The 23,787-nt window shown below is 43.3% G+C and overlaps 1 protein-coding gene across 1 annotated transcript in view; it reads right to left on the bottom strand.

Annotated features, from left to right (window-relative positions):
• Window positions 1–11,267: 11,267 nt before the first annotated feature.
• LOC142765969 (uncharacterized) overlaps window positions 11,268–23,787 on the bottom strand; it is an 80,037-nt gene continuing 67,517 nt past the window's right edge. Inside the window, exons 6-7 of the mRNA XM_075867777.1 lie at window positions 15,617–15,794; window positions 11,268–11,509 (exon numbers count right to left, since the gene is read on the bottom strand). Of these exons, the coding sequence (XP_075723892.1) occupies window positions 11,406–11,509; window positions 15,617–15,794 (282 nt within the window). The 3' untranslated portion in view covers window positions 11,268–11,405. The remainder of the gene's footprint in view (window positions 11,510–15,616; window positions 15,795–23,787) is intronic.

The following is a 23,787-nucleotide window of genomic DNA, read 5'->3' as shown; positions in this document are numbered from 1 at the left end:
GAGTTTTCAAAATTTACTTAGCGTCACAAAGAATACAACAGGAGCAGGAGGTTTGCTTTGCCTAGCTCACCTCATCGGGTTTGATGGCGAAGTCACGGTTTATGATGCATTTCGTCCAGTGCTTTTGCTGTTGCTGCTGCGGTTTCGTCCAGGACGCTTGCTTCTACTGCTACAATATCCATCGTTCATGCTTAGAAAAAACTCCTTCTCAAGCTGAAACTCGGGCTGCTGTTGCTGGTGCTCCTGTTGCGGCCTTTGTTGTGGACGAGAGGGGCGGCTGAAGCCACTCCCTTCACCCGTCTTGTGAGCGTCTCCACAAATGACGCACTGCGGAGCACAGGGGTAGTCCTCCGGGTGTTTCTGTCAGCAGCTTGAGCAAGTGCGGCAATTTGTCAAGGGACATACATCTCGTCGGTAGCCGACTTGTTGGCAATTCAGGCACGCTTCCACCTTCGGTCGGAAGTTGAAAACGGCTTAAAGAACGCCAAATATTTTCACTGAAGAAGGAAGCTCCACAGCCATGAAAATAATGAGCACTGAGCGTGAGGTACGCCCCATGTCCCTTGCTTGTACTATTGGTAGGAGGGAATTCGCCCGACGTAGTTCTTGCAGCAAGTCCTGAGGTGATTCACCAATCCCAAGAAGTACCGAGAAATACCATTCCTTCAAAAATCACCAAAAAATAGGTGCAGTTCCGTTACTGCCTCTCTTAAACGAGGGCACCTCCACAGTTCTCCGCAGGCGATGGGGGAAGGGGAAATAAATTTTTGCCTTTTTTCCTGTTCCTCTAATTCCAATTCGTTTCCTGGGCGCTCGCGTGGCGCGCGATATCAGGCCAAAACTGCAGCTTGCACCGTGGTCGCGCACAACATATGATATTGTTACGTAAAAAAATGACACGAGGCGTGTCTATTTAGAATCTATATTGACACTGCTGCGTATAGCGTCGACTAAGATGAACGACAGCGCGCAACCGGCAGACCCCTTCCTCGTTGTCGTCTTCTGACCGCTGATATGTCAGCTACGTATCAATATGTTGGCATCCGGACTGCGCACTGAAGTGCATTCTAGCAGCGCTTGTCTACCGGCCATTATTCGTTATTGTTTATTTTTTGCGAAAGATTACGCCGACAGCGAGCGTGTTTTCTTTTTCTGTTTGATGGTGCTGTAGGCAGCCGCCGCAGAGCGCAGGCCAGGCGTTCGCGTGTCCTTTTTCATAAAGAACGACAGTGTACCTTTGGGCCACGAAGAAAACAGAAAAAGACGCAAAATTTGCGAACGACACACTCCAGCTTCGTTTTTCGGTAGTCATAACAAAACTAGAACATTCGCAAATTCGGTGTTCGCCGTCACAAATTGCTACGCAGCATCGCCCAAACGTTCCATTTTTCAGCCGTACAGATTGCGAAAATCCAGTGCACAAAGGTCATCACATATCGAGGCTCAAGTTTACGGACACTGAAATACACGGTCGCCCCGCCATGGTGATCTAGTGTCCAAGGTACTCGGCTGCAGACCCGCAGGTCACGGGATCGAATCCCGTTTGCGGTGGCTGCATTTCCGATGGAGGCGTAAATGTTGTAGGCCTGTGTGCTGTGCTTTGGGTGCACGGTAAAGTACCCCAGGCGGTTGAAATTTCCGGAGCCATCCACTATCTCTCTTAATCATATGTTGGTTTCGGGACATTAAACCCCCCATATTGATCATCAATCAGAAAAAACATGGTCTTTTCGAGTCACCAACAAGCACAATAGCATGCCACAAATACGTTCGCCAGGCTTGGCTATTCATGTCTGTCGAGCGACGAGAGCAAGCGTATAAGCATGTGTGTGGAGCGAAACACACCGATATAAACGGAGTGACGTCACAGCCCAGGGACAGTGAACAGGCCTGAAATTATCTAGAGGCACTAGAATGATGCGCTGTATGCACACTTCTCGGACTGTTCTTGGCGTTGCGTAGTTTCTTGTACAAAAATTCGTTGGTCTTGTATGAAGCGTATTGAGGAAGAGCAGATTTATTCATCGTGTGGTACGCCGAATAGCTTTGCACTGGGCTCCAACAGCGGCAACCGTATTAACGACTCCGCTTCACGCAACAAGTTTTTTGTTTAATCACACATCTATTTATTTTTTTTGGTAAACATTTACCAATACTAATGCTGCTATAAGCAGCTTCAGAATCTGACATTTAGAGCGCCAACTCTCTTTTTACCTGCGGCGACACGCTAGTGAATGGACGGTCGTAGTGAAATATTCTGTCTAGCTTTCCACGTTACCCGAGAGTTCATATTGTCAGGCAAATAAAAACTATCATTCCATTAGTACTAAAAGTATTATTACATGCTGCAGCAGCTGGAAGATATGACAAAGGTAACACCATTGAGTATTACCGACGAGTATATTGTGTCACAACGACTTGACGAGAGTTTCAAACACAACTACACAAATGGGACGACGCTCGAGCTTCGTCTTGACTAGTAGACCGTGACAAGAGTAATCGGGCCCTGTGCTAATCACGTTTTCAATTACTAGCTTACCCTTGGTCTGGGTGTGCGAGTGTGCCTTGACCACGCTGCGAGGGAACCAACGACTGTGCGTATAACACTGGCCTTTTTAAATTAATCGCAGAATCTCAATCGAAAGTATAATTGTTTAATAGCCAACTACGCCATAATTGTTCCTTTTGCGAATCCCGGAAGGAACCTCTACACGTGTGTAAGGCAACATTTGAACACATGTATCAGCGCTCTGTAATGGGTGGGCCTTTAAAACACCCACACGTTACACATTTCACGTGTTTTGACACCTGGCGAGATTCTACGCTTCCACCGCTCCCTTATACTACATGCATGAAAGAAGCGTGAACAAAAGATCTCGTTTTTTTGTTTAGGCACAATATTATTGAGAACTGCTACGTGACGTTGATATTGCTTTTTTTATCGGTTTTGATCATTGGTTGCCTACGTGGTAAAAGACCTGCGTGGCACGCAGGCAGCCTGGTTTCAATTCACGCTGATACTGAAGTTTCTTTAAATATTTTTGTTGACAGGTTTCTTGACCCTTTTGTCACGGTTGATATGATGTTTTCTTGCTCACAACCGGAGACACTGACCTCTCAATCTCTGCCAAACAAGCTCTTTGACGCTATCGCGTCAAAATATTATAATGGGCATAAATAATATGCACATTATATTATTTTAGCTACAAAGCTTCGCCTTTGCAGTTAAAATTATATATAATGCATATACAAAGACTACAAAGCTTCGCCTTTAGGAGTTGATCGCAATAGTAAAGTCTTAATCCTAGTGCGTATTTCAAACACTTATTTATTAAACCTTTTCGAACTTCCTATAGACCCACTTTACATGGCCTTAAAAAAATAGGCGCAGTAGCCTGTGTGTTCTTTGTAAGGGGTACCGGCTCTCAACCACAGAGCCATTATAAAAATTGCATGTTCTGACGCCCGTTGACATTGGACGCTGGTTCTACGTAATATTGTTGCAATATTTCATGTTGCATTGTGAAGCATGTATACGGGACGCGTGTGTTTGTGAAGCATAAAAGTTACTTTCACCTAATTTCCAAGCAGGAGGAGTTCTTTTCACTGTTTTTACAAGCAGTCTGCTGCAATGTATGTTCGACGTGAATAATTACTAACGGCTATTTTCAGATTCCGTGTTTCCTGACTTGTCTGTGAAACAGGGCTATTCATTTTTACCAATGCTGTTTGCTCTTTACAAGGGAACATTGTGCTTAAGTGTATTCTCATCTGCTAACCCTCGCGGTTTCAGTGCTTATGGGAATTAGGCAATGGTATTGGAGTATGCGGATGACCTAGCGTTATTTGGGACAGGGCTTTCTAGTATAAAAACGGTGCTGCCAACAACCGGAGAATTCGGAAAAACTTTCAGGGGCATGGATGAACATTGCTAAAAGCTTGGGACTGTGGTTTGGCCCATGGACATATAAACCAACCCATTTTCCGGATTTAAAAAGTCGGGTTCCATCAGAATACCTAGGCGTTCCGTTGGCTGCATATTGATCAGGTGCACATTATTTGAAAGAACGTGTACATACCCTGAAGCGATATACCCAGACGCTTATTCCTCACAATTTATCTTTTGCAGAGTTCATGCATGAAACCTGTTTCTAGCAACAAAAATATTCTATTTACTACAAATTATTTTTGTTTGAGGGTTTACAAGCATAAAGTTTACTGATTATTTGCTACTGTACCGAAGCATAGTGGCGCCAGCTCTGTGCCAGCGTTAAAGAAGACGTTGACGTCCGTGTGTGGCTCCTGCTTGCCGGGTTCCTGCCTGTACCAGCTTGTTGTGGCTAACGTTTCTCGAATAATAACCTGTGTGTTTACGCAACCTTGCTCGTTGAATTTGGTGGAAACGTGCTGGGTAACGTCCTGGAGCTCCGCAGCCGTAAGCTACCATCTCAGTCCGCGATGACCGAGCGCGTCGATCCGACACAAGGCTCTTCCACGCTGCCACCTGTCATGTGTTCTGGTGTACTTCGTCTGCGTGACCCACCAGTATACAACGGCACTGAAGATCAAAATGTCGAGGACTGGCTGGCAGAGTACGAGCATGCCAGCGCGATTAACAAGTGGGAAGACCCTGCGAAGCTGACTCACGTCATCTTCTGCTTGAAGGATTTGCCAACCTATGGTTCACCAACCACCAAGCCAACATCCCCACCTGGTCGGTTTTCAAAGAGGCCGTCACCTCGTTTTTCGGTCGTCCAGCCATGCGTAAGCTTCGTGCTGAACTGGGACTGCGAGGACGATTTCAGCGAAATGGTGAGAGCTTCACGAGCTACATTGAGGATGTGATCAGCCTCTGTAGGCGAGTTGATGCCAGGATGACGGAGGCTGACAGAATAAAGAATATAATGAAAGGCCTTGATGACGACGCTTTTCATATGCTTGTGGCCAAAGACCCACAGACCGTCACGGCCGTGATTCAGCTATGTCAAATTTTCGATGAGCTGCGCAAGCAACGAATTTTTACACTTCGCACTAATACGCAAACAGCGGATATTTCGGCCTGGGTGTGCAAAAGCAGTGGCCCCGACTACAGCGTGTTAATGCCTCAAATTCAACAGTACATCCGGGAGGAAGTTGCTCGACAGCTCTCTCTGGTCGCCACCATCAACGAGACCCTCACAGAGCTGGCGCCACTATGCTTCGGTACACTACCTTTATTTAATCATAAACCTATGAACTGGTGAGGCGAGACAATGTTTTTAGACCTGTCTGCGCAGGTGGTCTTCTGCGCAGACAGGTCGCAGACAGGTCACTTGCGCAGACAGGTGCTGTCTGCGCAGGTGGACCTGTCTGCGCAGGTAGTCTGTCTGCACAGGTGTCTGCGCAGGTGCGCGACTTTATTAGACAACTGGTGCGGCGCTTTTTTTCTATTTTCTTGACTGTGCTCATCCACTGCGGTGAATTGTTTTGTAAGTGAATTTCACAAATATGTTATCAAGTTTAGTGATATCTACTAATTTTGCATTGCCTTCATGTCTTCAAATGCTCATGCGTGAAGTATACGAATTGGTGCGTTTTCTGACAGCCAGATTCTTCAATGAATACTTGTTCTCTACCTTCAGAAAAGACATATTATGCTGCATTGGATGTACTATTTCTGCTCCCACTTTACCGCTCACTATGTAAAGATTGTCAAATCATGGCATGTTATTACGTGTAACAAAATGCCTATTTCATCAATTACCAAGACATTTATCACAAAGTGCATACAAAAATATCTGTAAAAACCTGCTTAAACGCCTAAAGCATCTTTGTATTCTCAAACTACTGCCACTTCTTTAAATTTCGAGAAACAATAGAAAGTTTCTTTCATTTGTTGCTGTCAAAGTCCCGTGATATAGGGAGGCGAGCGCCGGGCTAATTCCAATGGCCAATGTATCAGCCACTCGACCTGCACCACGAAAGCGTGGACAATTAGAAGTGGTCCTATTTGGCGTGCCAGCGGACGCCGGCTGTGGTCCAAGGAACCAGTCAGAGCCGAGAAGTGATGCACAAAACAATGTTATATTCTCAGCTATGTCATATCAACTGATACACAAATTAACACACTCGACAATAGTTGGATATGTCCCCAATCAAACAACGTAATACACAGTACAATCAGCCGCACTCGAAACAACAGACACAAACAACAATACGCGCTTCATTGCAATCACATGCATCGAACAACCAAGACACCTAAAGACTAAAGAGTTCAAAAACCTATTCAGTCCAAACTCCTTGGAACAAACTTTGAATGATACTCTTGCAAGAATTACTCACTCAACGTCTAGTGCTGTTGTCGTTCCGCTGCCCCCGAAGTTTATCTTCCAGGAAACCTCGAGTCTTCAAGTGCCTGCTTTCCAAGCACAAAACTTCTTCGCTGGTAGCACGTCAGCTTTCTTCGCGCTGCTGCTGCAACGCGTCTTCGCTCGCTGGTTGTAGACACACTCTTCTTCTTCTGCTGGTAGCACCAGCCTTTACCCTTCAGGTGGAAATCCTCTTCATTACCTGCTTTGTCACTGAGGACAGAAGCCTTCGCAGACACGGTGGAATGACCCTATGCATGCGCAAAACTTTGATCTCCTGCCTACGCACACGGGCGCAAACTTTGTTCTTCTCCTGCCTTGTCAATGAGGACAAAATCTTCGCCGACAAGGCGGAAGACCCGTGCACCATGGTGCAAACTTTCTTCTTCTCCTACTTTCCCTTTTTTGTTCCTCGCCTAAATACCTTTCGCACTAGATTTCTCAAAAGTCTAATAGTTTCGACAGCGCGATGGACAGCCAAGGCTGGGGAAGGAGCGAGACATTTCGAGGGCCGTCCGCGACACGTGATGCACTTCTGCATCACCACGCCCCTTTCCTTCGAGAACCTATAGGGCTCGCTCGGTCGCCGATGTGAGGAGTTTGGTCGGCGAAAGTACGCTTCCGAGGAGGAGAGAGGCTGCACCCGGAGAGCTTTTGTGTGCTTGTTTTCTTTTTAGCGTTGACCTTGAGGCGTCTCTTGGCGCTGGGTCACCAGAATTCGGTGGCGCGCTCTTTTTGTGAGCCTTCGTTTGTGACGCTGCCGCCCCTACTCAAGGAATACTATCTCATAATATTCAAGACTGCACAAACGAGCACGAACAGACACCACACAATAAAAAGTGTGTAACACAGACCGTCACTTATGGCGCGTCACATTCACAATAGAACACTCAGTACGATTGCACATTGTAATTCAATCTCACAACCCAGGAAATATAACCGCAGGTACTTGAGTACAACTCTCCATCACAAATTTTGCACAATACAAATGTACAAAGGTCTGTCTTTACAGTAATTTTACAATTCTATACATCACTTCACCGCAACAAATGCTTTGACTCGCTCGACATACACTTGTGACACAGGATAACATCAACACAACACATTGTGGCTTAACACTACCACACACATTCCGACTCAACCTTAGGACCTATCATATGTACTTCAAGCTGCACTTGCGCGCTTTCTTGCGGTGCTCGCTCAATCTCTTGTTATTTTTTATCGTACTGTGAAGCGAGTCCTTCCCATTGATGGTATCTCAGGCGGCATCTCAGCCATCGTTGATATTTTAGACACTGGTAACGGGTCATAACGTTCAACTGATCTTGTCTGGTTATTCACCAGCTTGTTCACGTGCCGACATGGGTCCTGCATGGCCGACTTCCTCACCTTTTCACTGTTGGTCGGTTGAGGTCATGCCGCCACAATTCCAGCTGCACGACACGTTCTCTCGTTCAACAAAATCATCTCCTGATTCACTGCTTTTTGTACCCAGGGTTCAACTTTAGCTTGGGGGAAATCTTTCACGGAATGCTCCTCCCCTGTATCTCACAGTCCCTGTGTCGTTGAGGCCTCCATCTTCGGGTCTTTCCCCAAACGTTCGGAATCGCTCGGCCCTCGCGCACTATCACTGTTTCCGATGATGATGTCATACAGGGGGGCCATCCTACATAGGGCCCTAGTCTTCACACTGAAGTAAGGGGTTCCAACCATAATCTCTGCTTCAGGAAGCGTGCGATCCGTACTGTCAATTGGGCAAACCGGTTTTGTTTTGACCCTTAACTCACTTTGACGTACCAAGTTTCTCCGCCCGATAACAGTGGAGCTACGGGTGTCTCCTAACACTGTAACTTTTTCCCTGCAACATTTCCAGGTAGCGTTGGCATTCCCTTTGTAACACTGGTTGGCTGTTTAGTCATCACAGTAGCCACAATGGGAAGTTCCATTTTTCAACTCTTCGAATTCGGCAGTGACGTCATCAACATCTGCTTTTGTTGCCGCCTGCACGCAGGCTACTTGGTGAGCTTGACTCGCTCCATTGCGACATGCGTCTGGCTTGTGGCCGGTCTGACCACACTTGAACCATTTTACATCCGTAGGGCTCGTGAAGTTAGTTCGACAGCTGTTTGCGCGATGACCCACTCGGTTACGCAGAAAACCTCGTGGAACACTCTCCAGTGCTCGCTTCTTTTCTACTGGTGCCGATTTCTTCAAATCTTCAGGACATTTCCTTTTAAACTTGGCCAGATTTGGGCCACTTGGCGCTTCAAAGAATTGGTCAGCCAATTCAAGCATGTCGTCAAGTAACTTAGCTCTCCTGTCTTTGAAGTACAGCGAGAAGTTTGGGTGGCAACTGGAAGGAAATTGCTCTCTATTAAGGAGCTCTCTAAGCTGATCGTTCTCCTGTGCTGTCGCTGAAAGTTGGATCCATCTGTCAAAATAACGGCTATGTCGGGCGGCGTACTGCGTAGCCGTCTCAGAATTAGCTGGTTTTCTGTCCGAAATCTATTCCAGAAACCTTCCACAGTAAATCTAAATCGCTTCAGTAAAGCAGCTTTCATCTTTGTATAGTTGGCTGCAACGGTCGGCGTCAGCCTACTGTACAGGCTGAGTGCTTCGCCACTCAAGCAAGTACTCACAGCAGTTGCCCATTGATGTTGCGGCCAATTTCGACTCCTTGCAATCGTCTCAATTCTGTGAAAGTACGCGTCAAGGTCGTCATTTCTTTCATCAAACGCTATGAGCACCTTCCTTGGGTTCAAGCGGAGGCCATTATCTTGCCCTTCACTGCATTCAACTGCAACTTTGACGGGAGTTCTCGGCTGTTGCAAACGAAGCCGCTTGCCCTTTAAGCAACCAGCCTTTCTCTCTCATACTCAGCTGCTTTTTGTCAGCCTATTACGTAGTTCGGCGGCAGAAAGACCAATCTTCTCGCCAAAGCTACTAACTTCTCCAGATTCATGGTGCTTCTCAAATAAAATTCTAGCCGCGTGCATAAAACATATGCCAACTCAGTCTGTTGAAACACTCTCTACACATTCGTTAACGAAATCACTGAGCAGCACACAAAAATTGTTCCAATAGCACTCTAAACGACTCAAGACTCTTTTTCACTGCTATGGACCCATTGTACACCAAAAGGTCCTGTCGTGGACGCCAGAATAATTGTCACAGGGGGGCGATCGCCGGGCTAATTCCAAGGGCCGAAGTATCGGCCACCTGAACTGTACCAAGAAAGCGCGGACAATTTAGAAGTGGTCCCATTTGGCACGCCAGTGAACGCCGGCTGTGGTCGAACGAACTATTCAGAGTCGAGAGTTGATAAAAACAAAACAAAGTTATATTCTGGATATGGCAGATCAAACAATACACAAATATAAACACTCGACCCTAGTGGAATACGATATGTCACCAATCAAACAACATACTACACAGTACAATCAGCCACACTTGAAAGAACGGACACAAACAACGATACGCGCTACAATGCAATCACATGCATTGAACGACCAAGACTAAAGAGTTTGAAAGTTTATTCAGTGCAAAGTCCTTGGAACAAACTATGAATGATACTCTTACAAGAATCACTCACACAACGTCAAGCGCTGTTTCTCTGCTGCCCCCGAAGTTTCTCTTCCAGGAAACCTCGCGTCTTCAATTGGCCACTCTCCAAGCACTAAACTTCTTCAGCGGTAACACGTCGGCTTTCTACGCACCGCTGCTGCAACGCGTCTTCGCTCGATGGCGGTAGATACACTCTTCTTATGCGGGTAGCACCAGCCTTCACTCTTCAGGTGGAAGTCCTCTTCATTACCTGCTTTGTCACTGAGGACAAAAGCCATCACCGACACGGCGGAATGACTCGACGCACACTTGCGCAAAACTTTTATCTCCTTACTACGCACACAGGCGCACACTTTCTTCTCCTGCCTTGTCACTGAGGACAAAACCTTCGCTGGCCAGACGGAAGACCCTACGCACCTTGGCACAAACTTTATTTTTCTCCTGCTTTGCCTTCTGTGCTCCTCACCTAAATAACTTTCGCGCTTGATTCCAGAAAATTCTAATCGTTTCGTCGGCGCGATGCACAGCCAAGTCTGGGGAAAGAGTGAGACGCTTTCAGGGCTGTCCGCGACACGTGACGCAACTTTGCATCACCATGCCACTTTCTTTTGACAACCTTCCAGGGCTTGCTCGGCCACCGATGTGAGTAGACTGGTCGGCGAAAATAGGCCTCCGAGGAGGAGAGAGGGTGCGCCCGGAGAGTCTTTGGATGCTTGTTTTCTTCTTTAGCATTGATCTTGAGGCGTCTCTTGGAGCTTGGTCGCAAGAATTCGGTGGCGTGCTTTATTTTTTTTTTAAGCGCTCGTTTGTGACAGTTGTAACAACACCATTTTTTTTCTCGAATGTCCTGCAGGGGACTTTTAAGAACGACTGGTTGTGAATTCTCATAACATTCGTTATCTTGTTCCACTGCAATGACATTGCAGTTGACGTGCTGTTGTTGGTGGACATGCATAGTTTACGAAAAAACTCGCATGTTATACAGAAGATGGAACCAATGATGTCTTCGCGACGCCACGTTCCACGAATGAGTGCGCAGCTAAAAGACTTTTGTGACCAACTGCAATTTCAGCCTGACTTGTGTAATGAGCTAATGAAGTGTGCTACTCGAATACCCCTTCAGACATTGCGTTGAATGATATTTACTTTGTAACGTTTATTCTACACTTGTCAACTTTACCTTATGTATGTTGTATGCTATGTGTATACATAGGCCGCGTTTGTAATAAATATTATATAAGGAAACAAATCGCAAGTAGTCGTGTAGTAAAACATCCGCTTGCCACGCAAATGACGTGGATTTGATACCCACTCAAACACAATAACCCTGATTCAGTCCAGACTCAGCTCCAGGAGTTTTCTCATTTATGTATTTTATTTCAATCATTCTTATCTTTTTTGTCACTGGTAAGATGATGCTTTTCTGCTCATAACCAATGAGGCTAACACCAGCACCAAAATTTCGGCGAAACGAGTTCTTTAACGCTATCGCGTTTATTTAAGTATATGAGAAGGGACAGTCGTTTGTCCAAAAAATAATTTTGATGAATAATGTAGGCACGCACTGGCATGTAGTCGTAACCTCCGGAATGGATAACCTAGGAGAGGGACAGGACGAACGAAACTTGTTGAAACTATGTAACCAATGCCGAAGTTTTAGATCCAGCATGGTAAAGTAAATCAACCACATGCCCTATTTCTTCTTGATACGCGTATAAGCCTTTTCATGTTGACCGTGACAGACTTTGAAAAAAACATTCGACGCAAATCAAAAGCTTGGAGCAATCTTTGCTTCGCAAAAAAGCTCACTGCATAATTCTATAACGTTTATTCGAGGGTGACCACATTGTAGCATATACCGCCATGTTTTTTCTGGACAAGACGTTTTGAGCTCACGCGTAAAGTGGGAGCTCGTGTTCACTACCTATCCACGCTTTTGTCTGCCGATTCCACCGCGTAAATTGAAGACAAATAGTTCATAACCAAGGCTTCAATCCTACCCAAAGCAACCATGGATCCCCTAGAAGGCCCAGTGCCCAGTTTAGGGAAGCCGACAGAAATAGAACAGCTTGATGAAAGGCATGCGACCAACAACGCTGTCGATACTTTGAGAGTTACACCACATTAGCATTCGATCAATTGTCAACTGCCCTGCTGCTTTCGAAGAAGTGAATATATTTGCTTTATTATAAATGGTCCTTATAAACCAACGCGATCGTATATAAATGGTGATCTTTTACCAGTGTCCCGGATTTGTTACTTTTCATTCATGTTGAAAGCAGTAGACAGTTTTATATAACAGCAGTAGACCAATTAAAAAAACGCATAGCTCGTGACCTTTTTTGGACTGTGCTTGATAATCCTGAGTGGTTGTAACTGCATCTTTTGAGTTGTACCACTTATGATGAGAACGTGATGAGAAGAGTAGTGATGTTTTACCATTTGGTAAGATTATTCTAACTGTACTTTATTTCTAAGAAAAAAAACAATCTGGAGCTTTTTGAAAAGGTCGAAATTGTGAGATATACGGTGAAGTTTCTGTAACATTTTTGGACTCTCGATTTATAGCGATCACGAAACATTTTCTAGCAAACAGCGTAAAGCATGCATTTTGCTTTGCCAAGAACGTGTTTCTTTCAAACTTTTTTTCAGAGTGTATAGCTATTCCAGTAAGTGAGCTTGCTTGATGCTTTTACAGACGTTTTAGTCTGTTTTACGTGAAGACAAGATTGTTTTGAGTAAACTTGTAGTGGTCATCATGAAATCTCCGCTGAACGTTTTAATTCACGGAGAATCTCCCGGACTTTGATTTTTACCGTATTGCAGACCGCTCAATTATAGGCCGGGCATCGCTCCTTCACCGGCTTCCAATGCAAAACACATCCGCGCCCATCTAGACAAGTCACCTTGTGCGTATCTACAAGAGCTGGCTACAAATGCGACACGAGAATGTCTACGGGAAGCATGATAAATATTTTATTTTTCTAATAGTACAACCGTATATGTTCAAGTTTGCTGATAGTACAGCCGTGTAACTACGAAGCTGGTGGGAGAAACAAAAGGGTGGTACGCCGCCACAGCAGACGATGCGCCGAGAGTAGCACTATAGGATAGAGTGCCTCGATGGGCTCGTTCAACTCCGCTAGATTTCGAGTGAAGAGAAGTGTGTCGACTGCTATACCGGTCGCCATTACATGGCCTACTACTGAATGCGCACACTGCAAGCACACGTCTTCGTGGCCTTTAGCTTTCTAGTAAAGGCACTTTGTGTTGAAATTCCCTTCACAAACACTTTATTGTTCATGATTGTTGCTGGATCTTGTTTGTAGGCTCGCACCTTCGCAAGTAAAGAAGTATTTTGCGGCTGGAAGTGCTGAATGACGTATCGATCTTGATAATGCACCACAGCGCGGCCACATGGCTGGTGGCTGCGGCTGAGTAGGGCACAGTTTCAGGCGGCGTCACTCACATTTATTCTGTCTGAGTTGATATGGTCGTACTTTTTTTGGAAGGGACGTCAAGTAAGCTTTATCAAGGCAAGTTAAGAATACGAAACATTGTGTTTAGAACACAGCAATAGCAAGGTGTGATTTCCTGAACTGTCGAAAAGAAAAGTGGTGCAATTATGCACCTGCAATTAAGGCACAGCATATATGCTTTTATGTACGTCTGAAGTTGTTCCAACTTAAAATACCCAAGTTAGGCATACAGTATCTAGACGCGAAAGACCAATGAAAGACCAAACTTTTATCAAAATGGAATCGGTATTAGAAAGATGCAGTGGCTCAATTCTCAATCATTTAGGAAAATTGAAACGCATTTATTTTTTGCCTTGTGAAATGAGAGATATATTTCCTCCACAATTTTCATTATGTGCAAATACCGTACTCGCACGTACCTGAAAAGGTATAAAATGTATTATAAAGAAATAAAAACAAACATCATTACTTTTCATATCCACGCGGCATGCCTTTGCAATTGAATCGGCACAGTAGGAAACACATTAGTCGTGCCGAGCTTTCAACTACACATAAATATACGACATACCAGGGGTGATAACATCATTCTTACTGTTTGAGTAGTGGTCTACGCAATCAGTCTTGCCTCATTTTACATTCTGCTTATTTCATTTCATCTATTTTTCAAGTTCTTCTGTAGCTCTATGTAGCGCTCTGCTTCAATACACTTCACTCACGCGACGTGTGTTAATATATATTATTCAGTAGCCAGCAAGCACCATGTTTTACTCACACTGCGAATATTTACCTATTGCGTTCTTCTTTTTTTTCTTTTTTTGTTCACATCAACAGCCCTCGATTTGTTTCCCCTGTAATAAATAGTCCTAAATTACACGCTTCTTTCTACAAAATATTCCCCTACTGTTCTATTAAACGCTGTGTTTATCGCGACTTTGAGTAATCGTCGACGTTAAATAATAGTCGGAAAAGACAGCACTAAGGCGGCTGAGTTCCTAACCCGTCCATGTGTGACAACACCGCTGTTTAACAAAGTGATTGATTGGGCTAATTGTTGCTGCATGGTAGACGAAGAAGCGTTCTGTTCTCGACTCTTCTATCTCCTCCTGTCGTTTGCCTTGTTAAGCACTTTCTTTGTCTAACACCGCCCTCAGCGTGTCCTTTTTGTAACTCCAGTGCACCTAAGAGCTGCGTTAAATTCTGTTCATATTTGAATTGAAACACTTTGGAAAGGTCATAGCCAGGCGCTCCTGAAAAACTACTGAAGAGTGAATATGCGGTTGCCGTGAGTGGACAAAATTTTTCAGAGAGACTCTCTTGTGTGGTGAACATCTACATAGAATAGGGAAATTCAAAGGAAGGCACCTTGGCAAGAGAGACTGGCTAACCTCTCTGTCCTTCTTCTTTCAATCTTCCTCCTCATATTTTAAATTAGTGCAGCATGTCGCGCAGCACTGCACATGAATGGTCGAATGAAACGTGGCAAAATATTCAACAGCTAAGGGCTACGCAGATTGTTTTTACGGTATTTTGAAGCTTTCAGTATTAACTGCTGATGCCTATTTTTCCACATAAGAAGATGCTATTTTTGCCCTCTGCTTCACACTAGAAGCAAATACGCGTTTCATCATCAGCAAGCAGCTACCTCCCACGAGTGTTCTGATAGGGCAGTGCAGCGAACACCCATCGCAATTTTTTCACAATAGTGCCTATACAAGCTATAAATTGTAACAGCCACTTGAAATACCATTATTTTTTCCACAATTCAAAAGGACGCATTGTGGTTTACTTTCGTTCGTAAAAAAAATATTCCTAAATGAATTCGCATCGGGAGCAGCTGAAGTGCCCCACATATTGAAATGCGACAATTGCCATCAAAAATTGAAATGAGAAATACTAACGACTGCATTTTGTTACTTAAACTAAAGACCTACGTTATTAAATATGAGCTCCGTTAGAGGGTATTACTACTTTTTTCTACCTAAGCACTATTTCTTTTTTGATGTAACAAAAGACCTTGGACAAAGTTATAGAATCATTCTTTACATTATTGGTCTTGTTGGCTAGTGTAGCAAACTTTATTTATATGAACATAATTTTCAATATGATTGGCAGGATGAGCTGGCAACTAGGAATTATTTTATTTGGAATGTGAAACCATAGTCATGAGACATTAGGATAAGCCTATGGTTGTTGCAAATTTGGACCATAATATAAGCTCTGTCTTACCTTGGCCAATACCACAGGGGCAATTACCATAATACACATTAGCTAGAGTCCTTGGCGAACAATCGTCACCACGCTTGCCGAGTGGTTTGCATCGTCTAGCAGTGTGCCCTTGTTGCAGGCAGCATGTATTATCTTCGCAGATTGTCTTGTCGTTGCAAAACTCGTTCTTGTGTTTCAGCTGTGGACAACGAGACAGAAATTAATTTCTGTTATATAGTAACAAAGGAAGTACTATACAATGGTGTGCTGCCTGCATGAGTTTAAATTCCCATAATTGGTCTCACTCACGAATTAGCCACAGATAGTGATCCCATAGGAATTCTGCAGCTTAACATGTCGTACATTCACAACAACATAAAACTGATTGAAGAAAACCATTTTCAAGATGCGAAGAAGAAGCCTCTAACATTCGCTATGTCTCCTTTCAGACCGTGACTGCACTACATTAGATCTTTTTTCTTGCAAGTGTAGCTAAAACACTCTGAAATCAAAATCAATATCATAAAAATAAAACAAACAATATAGCACAAAAAATGTAGAATATATTAGGCTGCGCTAAGTGTAAGAGGAACCAGCGAAAGAAAGAAATGAGCACAATTTTTTGAATACTACATATGCGAGAACCCAAGAATGACTGAAAAAAATAATCGTATGTCGTGGTGGGTACACATATCATGCTTGAAAATAGTTGAAAACGTCTAAAGCTGAAGCTACTTAGAGCATGTAGGTGTACATTTCTTGCTCCAAATGTTTGGAATAATTCCTTGTGTATAGCAATGATGGCATAAGACGAGATGCACTTCCGTAAATAACAATCAAAGCTCCACGACGTCGCGCAACATTCTAAAAACCTTCTACAAAAAATAACAAGTTCCTCAGTCTCATGAAGCTCGTCTCTTAGCAGTAACTCCTCTCTTATCCGTAAATTTTAGAATAGCGAGCGGCAACCCTTTCGGCATAATGTGGGTCACCAACTCCGCATAGATGCAAAACAAAAATTCGCACTGTACACCTTCTGGTCACATTGTCCGTTTTTCTTGGCAAATAGAGGTCTGGCGAAATCCACTCCTGTAATGTCTAATGACTTAGATTGTGGAAACCTACAGGTCGGGTGGTGAGCTTGCCTTCGCTTTATAGCGAGTACATAACGCACAATGGTGTATAGAAGTTTTCGCTGTTCTCCGAGTTTGTATAAACCAGAAGTACTCTCTCAGGTGGTTTAGCTTGGCCGTTACGCCTCTACGCATCGTGTGAAAATGGGAATCTCAAACTTTGAAAAAAGTGGAATAGTTACCGTCAGGTAGCTCCAATAGGTGCTTTTTACCAGGGCTTTCATGGAGGTTTTGTAGTCACCCACTAATTTGAAATAGGTTTTCCCTATCTATCACTGGTTGCAAATCAGTCAACTTTCAACTTTTGGGTAGAACCTGCTTTTTACGAAGCGTGAATACATTATCACTAAAAGCTTCACTTTGAACTTGGTGTATTTAAAGACGCTCAGCTGCCAATACTTCCTTAGTCTTGAGACATCCGTACTTCGGTCAACTATATTTCGCGTTATATAGAAGTGGTGTACCGATGCCGTGACTCTCAGCAGTTTTATGAGAGAGCTTTGCCTTGTTATGTCGAAGATTAGTGCTGTCCGCTCATGTGTTTTGTCACCTACTCGAAGAGCTATATATGCCAAGTTTAATATTTCATCATTCTTTTCAGCGGCTAGGAGATTTTTCTGTGGTCAATCAGATGAACTTAGCCGCAGCCAACTCAGTCTTCGCCTCGAAAGACAGTTTTGCATTGAGATGTCGAGCGATTTACCTCTTGTTAGCAAATGCGCAGAATTTCGATCACGTGCGCTATGCTGCTAGCTATCAGTCTGTTTTTTACTGCTTTAATTTCAGTGATTCGGTGTTAACGAAGACTACTTGCATGCATAAATCTGCCTGAATTCAATCGGAGAGAATTGTAGAGTCTGTCCACATAAATGAAAGTCTTCTGTAGTAAAGAAGGGCATACGCTTCTTCTATGTATTTGAGCAACCTGCTGCCTATCAGTCCTCTCATTAGCTGGATTGATGATTGATATGTGGGGTTTACCGTCCCAAAACCACCATATGATCATGAGAGACGCCGTAGTGGAGGGAGTCAGAAATTTCTACCATCTGGGGTGTTTTACCGTGCTCCCAAATCTGAGCACACAGGCCTACAACATTTCCGCCTCCATCGGAAATGCAGCCGCCGCCGCCGGAATTTGATCCCGCGACCTGCGGGTCAGCAGCCGAGTACCTTAGCTACAAGACCACCGTGGCGGGGCTATTAGCTCGAGACGTGTTAACGAGAGAAGCTTCAATAGAGCGATTCTTGATTTCACAGCAATGATAATTGTGCTGATGTGATCGTTAGCTCACTCAGCACAAACATATGCGCGGGCTCCTTAAGCTTTGGTGCTGCAGTCCACAAACACGTGTATTTGAATGCCAGGAACATTAACTGCCTTTGAAAAATCTCAGAGGAAAAATAATTCACCTCTCTAGCTCTTCCACTGCCATATCATGTCATCAGGCAGCACTTCATCCCAGTTGACCTTACAAATCCACAGCTGCTGAAATAAAATCTTACTTCGTACCACAAAAGAAGCAACGAGCCCAGTGGGTCATAAACTCTAGATATTGTTTGCTAAGAGAGCGCACTCTATTTAGAGCCTTTTCCAGGAATGACAAGGTAATTTTGGAACTGTGATAAGGCCTCTTGGTCTCAATGTTTCATGATATTCTATAGACTTATGTAATGAATGATGCTTGTCAACCACTGTTAGGTTGAGGTGGCTCGTTTGAGTCGAATAAGTCCTGCAGCTCTTCACAACTTGTGCTTATTCTGATTGGCATTCGAGCGTCATCCATTGTTTCTTTTGTGGTATCGGAAAGCTCTACAGCAGCTTGTAAATTACCTGTTCCAAATGCAAATCATGTACGTAGAATGACTTTGCCAGTAATCGAACCACTCTCTCTCCTCGTTGCGTACACCTCGTCTGAGATTATGCTGAATGGCCGCTGTTAGCGAGAATGAACATGACATTGATTGGAAAGAAACTCTCGTCATTCGCCGGTCCTGTATGTCGTCTTTCCTTAAGGTGACGTCGGCTTCTCAGCAAACCATAAGAACCTCGAAAGATGTGTGGTTTCTGTTCTGATTCCAACCTGCAGAAACGACTTTTCTATGTCTGCAGTTATTGAGACCTTGTACCAACAAAATCACATGAGGACTTGTAGCAGCTAAAGATTCAAGTTTCGATCGCTTTGTAAACAATCGTTCAATAATTTTCGGTCTCTTGCATAAAATTAGTTATCGAATACCCCTCTCATCTTCGTAGTGAACGATTCCTCCCCGATAACTTCTCGATTCGGCGTATAGTTTATACGCTCCTCATTGAGTTTCCTTTTCGTGACTCTTTCTGCATGGCCCGAATCAATATCTTGTCATATGACATGGTCGTACCGCTCCAGCAGGCTCAATTTTATTGACCCTGCGTGCAGGGCATTGAAGGTGGTTACACATTACAGGGTAGTTATCTTTCAATAGTTGTATGTCGTGTTGTTTGCACGACATGGCAACTTCGTACTTTTGATTGTTCTTGACAATTTGTTTTATGAACCGGGACAACTTGCTTGAAAAAGTTAGCTGTTCTTCCTCTGGGGAGTTTTTTGCGAAATTCAAAGTCCAAAAGCACTGCAGACCATCGTGATTCTCCTCTTTCGTGTGCATATTAGTCCTTATTACGCATACGAACACTTTGGATGGGCTTCTAACAAAGTTCTGTTCCTTCACGGTTTCTTGCAACGTCCAACCCAAAATGATGTAAAAAGCCACTAGTCCTTCAATTTCTTGGCCTTTAGTAATCAAACAGTTATGAGTTTATGTATTTGATCTGATATAATGAACAAGCTTATTCGAGGCTCAGCTTGCGCCGTGAGAGTATTAAGCTCATCCGCTAATTTCGTCTTCAGTTCCCGTAGGTTCTTGCCAAAGAAACAGTCAATATACATCACTGCGAATCCTTGACAAATCATCGGTATTGTGATAGCTTCGACAATCTATTCCTTGTTACTAAACTGATTCATCACGTGATATTTGACTATTTTGCATCGCCGTGGTTGAAAAGGCACTTCGGAGGCAGTGGTATTGATTGCTACCTTCGTTTCACCGATTATTTCAGTTGCAAACATGAAGTGAATTCTTTCTTCACAAATGTGAAGGTGCTGGCTGCCGATTTCTTACATTTCTTTTATGAAGCAAGCCTTATTATCACTTCTTACTCAAAAACAAAAGGTTTGCGAATGTACTCCTTCATCAAGTTGACAGCTCGTTACGGCAGTTGATATTGTTACGTCTACGAGGGGTTTATTCGAAGCAGACGTAACGGTCGATTCGGCAGTATACCGCAGTGAACGCGTAGCAGCGATGCTGATGCTGATGCTGATGACCTCTGATGGATGGCACTTACCCACAAAGAGGGATGGGCCAAGAACCGGGCGGCAGGATACTTAAATGAAACTAAACTGAATTGAAGCCAATCTGAAAAAGTAGCTTAAAATAATACTACCAAAAATAGAAATGTTTGCTGAGCAAGCGGTCAAACCATCTTTTGTTTTTGAAAGACATAAGTACGAATTATAAACTAAAAATCTGAAAAGGTAGTGGTTCACTAGCATGATAATATTTTAGTTGCGTTGATGTAATCAAACACAGCGGAGCATACATCCCTGTGGCAGTAACCAAATGAAGTTCCGCCAGGTGATAAAATTACTGGTAGATTTACTTGTATTCCTAGCTTTTGTAATGCGGCTACTAAAAATCTTTTTCTCTGATAAGAATAACGACGACAGAATAAAAAGAAATGTTCAATTGTTTCAATTTCATTGCACCGAATGCATAGCGGTGACGCCTTGAGCTGAGCTTTATTAAGGTAATAAATTAGTTATGGAACTGCACAGCGCAATCTGGTATAAGTGACCTCTAACTGGCGAGATACACACCACTGTTTATTCCAGCAATAGCTCAAATGCTCGAAATCTTTCAATTTATCCAAATTACTTTTTTCTCATTGCAGGCAAGCATTTCGGAACCTTAGCGTGGTTACGTAAGCCGTATCTGGCAAAACAGGGATGGTGGGCCCACCTAGGGATACTGCTGCTAAAGTGTCCGCCATTTCGTTCAAATATAATTCGCGGTGGCCTGGTACCCATAGCGAATGCAGTTTTTTTACGTTTTTCGGTACTAAATGCAGAAACGTATTCATCAGCTCTGAATTTACTGCCGCAGAAAGTGCATTACAAACTGATAACGAATCTGTTTCGCTTGAGGGTAATTACCCTCAAGCGAAAATGATTCGCTTGAGGGTAATTTGCGTAGGGCAAGAACAATGGCCAATAATTCTGCAATGAATACCAGGGTATAATCTGGGAGTCGAGTCGAAAATGACCAGTTCAAAGAAGGAGAGAAGATGCCAACCCCAGCCTTTTCTTTTGACACAGATGCATCAGTCGCTATAATATTGCTTATCTCTAGGTGAGCTAGATAATCTGCTGACTGGTCATATAAATACCTATATGCCAATTGTTTCGCATTATGAGGAAATATATCATTGAATTGTATGCTAAGCATTGACTTTAGGTTGTGTATTGAACCAATATGTCTAATTTTTACATTTAGTTGCTTTAGTAGCGCTTGTGCAAGTACTATTTGCGGGGTGTGTAGTCGCGACCAATGGGTTTCAAAAAATAAAGTCGGCTCTTGAATGAAAGCGTAAAATGGGAGTCTTTGGTGTGAACTGTATATCTTTAAGAATGCTTGCACAGTAAGAATTTTAAACCTATTTAGCAGAGAAGGTAGGCGAGCTTTCATATACAACACGTTATTTGCAACAAACTTTGGTAGACCCAGACATAAACGCAACGCTTCTCTTTCCAGCAGTATTAGGGGTCTCATTTTATAAGCTGCGCTGCCAGAAAATAATACACATCCGAATTCCATGATGGGCCGCACATAAAGTTTATATATCATTATTAGCACATCTCTTCTTAAAACCGCTTTACGGTTTGCAAGCTTCCGTAGCCACCCCATGGCCCGTGTTGCCTTGGAGTACACATCATCAATGTGACTTCTCCAATTTAATGTGTCATTGTATATGATGCCCAAATATTTAAGGGAATTCGCCTGCAGAATGAGCTCATTACTGTATATTAACGAGATGTTGATAGGCTGCAGAAAAGAGAATGCAAGGAGCACACTTTTCTTTACGTTCAGGTTCATATGAATATTTTTAAGCCATCTTTCTATCATATTGAGATAATTTTTTAGACTCTGGTATAAGGATTGAAGGTCGGTATTACTTGCGAAGAAAGCAATATCGTCCGCGTACACATATAACTGAATATCCTTAGTTGATGAAATGGAGCTTAAGAAAATGCTAAATAAAACTGGTGGCAGGACAGCCCCCTGTGGTACGCCACGTGTCTGCTTATATCTATTCGATGAGTACCCATCTTTAAAGCAGTAATATTCTCTCCCTCTTAAAAACTCCGACACCCACGCAGTGATGTACTTGGGAAAGTGGTGATATTCCACCGGTTTATTAAAATTGAATGCTCAACCCTATCGTACGCTTTAGCCAAATCTAAAGTAACTAAAGCACACCATTGGCGCCGACGCCGAGCCAGTTGCATTCGGCTCTCTAAATCAACATGCGCACACCATATTGAGCAACCGGATCTAAAACCAATTTGACTGGGGTTTAATATTGCGTTATTATTATTGTATTTCATTACCCGGGCATTCAAAACTCTTTCAATTAGCTTAACCAGATTTGACGTGATTGATGATGGCCTTACATTGTCCAAGGCAAATCCTTTTTCCTGCTTTTTAGGAAGTGGAATCACTTTAGACAGCTTCCATTCCGCAGGTATCCAAGCTTTTGTCAAAGAAAAATTCACCAGATTAAGTACTTCAGTTGGACGAATGTCGAATATTACTTTTATCATTGAATTTGTTACCATGTCTGATCCAGGTGCCGAAGGAGATAAGCGCCTTATTATCTCTGCCAGCTCATCTAAAGTAACCTCCTCGAAATCTTCGCCTGCCATTGGGCTCACAATGTGCAGTGGTATAGTTAACATAAATCTATCTTGGGGCCCTTTCGCAATTTTTTCTACTAAATCAGAGAGCTCACGGGGGAAAGAACAGAAAAGTCAATATTTTCAGCGGGTGGTAACAGCTTTTGAGATCTTAAAAATCTGAAGAGCGCTTTTTGTTTTTAGCCCTAGAAAGATACTCATGTCGTTTCATATTATAACCATCTTTTGCTGTACTTACTGTGCATTTGAAGTCTGCTACTGCGATTTTATAATCACACCAATTTTTTTGGACATTGGTTGACCAGCAGTTGTTTCTATGCAGCTTTCCGTTTTCTGTAGCTCCTCGTGCACTCTTAAGTCCACCATGGACTAAAAGAACCTCTTGTGGCCGAGTCTAATTTAAACGTTGTGTCTTTTACTGATCTTTTTAACACTGCACACAGGCTCATAGCTCTAATGTCACCTTGTATGTGCTTGCGGAGATCAAAAGTAGCCCTCAAGTCTTTTTCTAATTTTCTATAGTTGAAGAATAAGCGGGCCTTTTCGGCGACATGTATTCTTGGAAAGTTCAGTACAAAACTAATAGTCAAGTGGTCACTGTTAGTAGCACAGTCTAAAGTTTGCCACGAACATATATTTAGAGATGAGCTTGAAAATGTCAAGTCAATTACAGATTTAGAGAGACCTCGGACAAAAGTAGCAGATTGCGAATTTAAACAAGATAAATTCTTGTCAATAGCCCATTCCCACAATCGTATTCCGCTTAAATCTGTTTTAAAACCCCAGGCCACATGATGTGAATTGAAGTCTCCAGTGATTAATATATGCTTTCTGCAGGCAGAGAACATATTGTCTAGACTTCGTGTGTCTTGCACCCTGGCTGGCAAATACACATTTACAAACGACAAGGGAGAAGCGTCTGGTAATATTATGTCTACTATCAAAATTTCACAATCTGGAGTCACACAACGATAAGAGATTAGAGCTTTGTGACTAAACTTAGTTGCTATCAAGACAGCAAGCCCACCACCTCTGCTAGGTCAGT

The sequence above is a fragment of the Rhipicephalus microplus genome, chromosome 6, assembly GCF_043290135.1.
Source record: "Rhipicephalus microplus isolate Deutch F79 chromosome 6, USDA_Rmic, whole genome shotgun sequence".
NCBI classification, from domain to species: domain Eukaryota; kingdom Metazoa; phylum Arthropoda; class Arachnida; order Ixodida; family Ixodidae; genus Rhipicephalus; species Rhipicephalus microplus.
The sequence above is the reverse complement of the archived record's forward strand: the minus strand, read 5'-3'. Positions and strand labels throughout refer to the sequence as shown.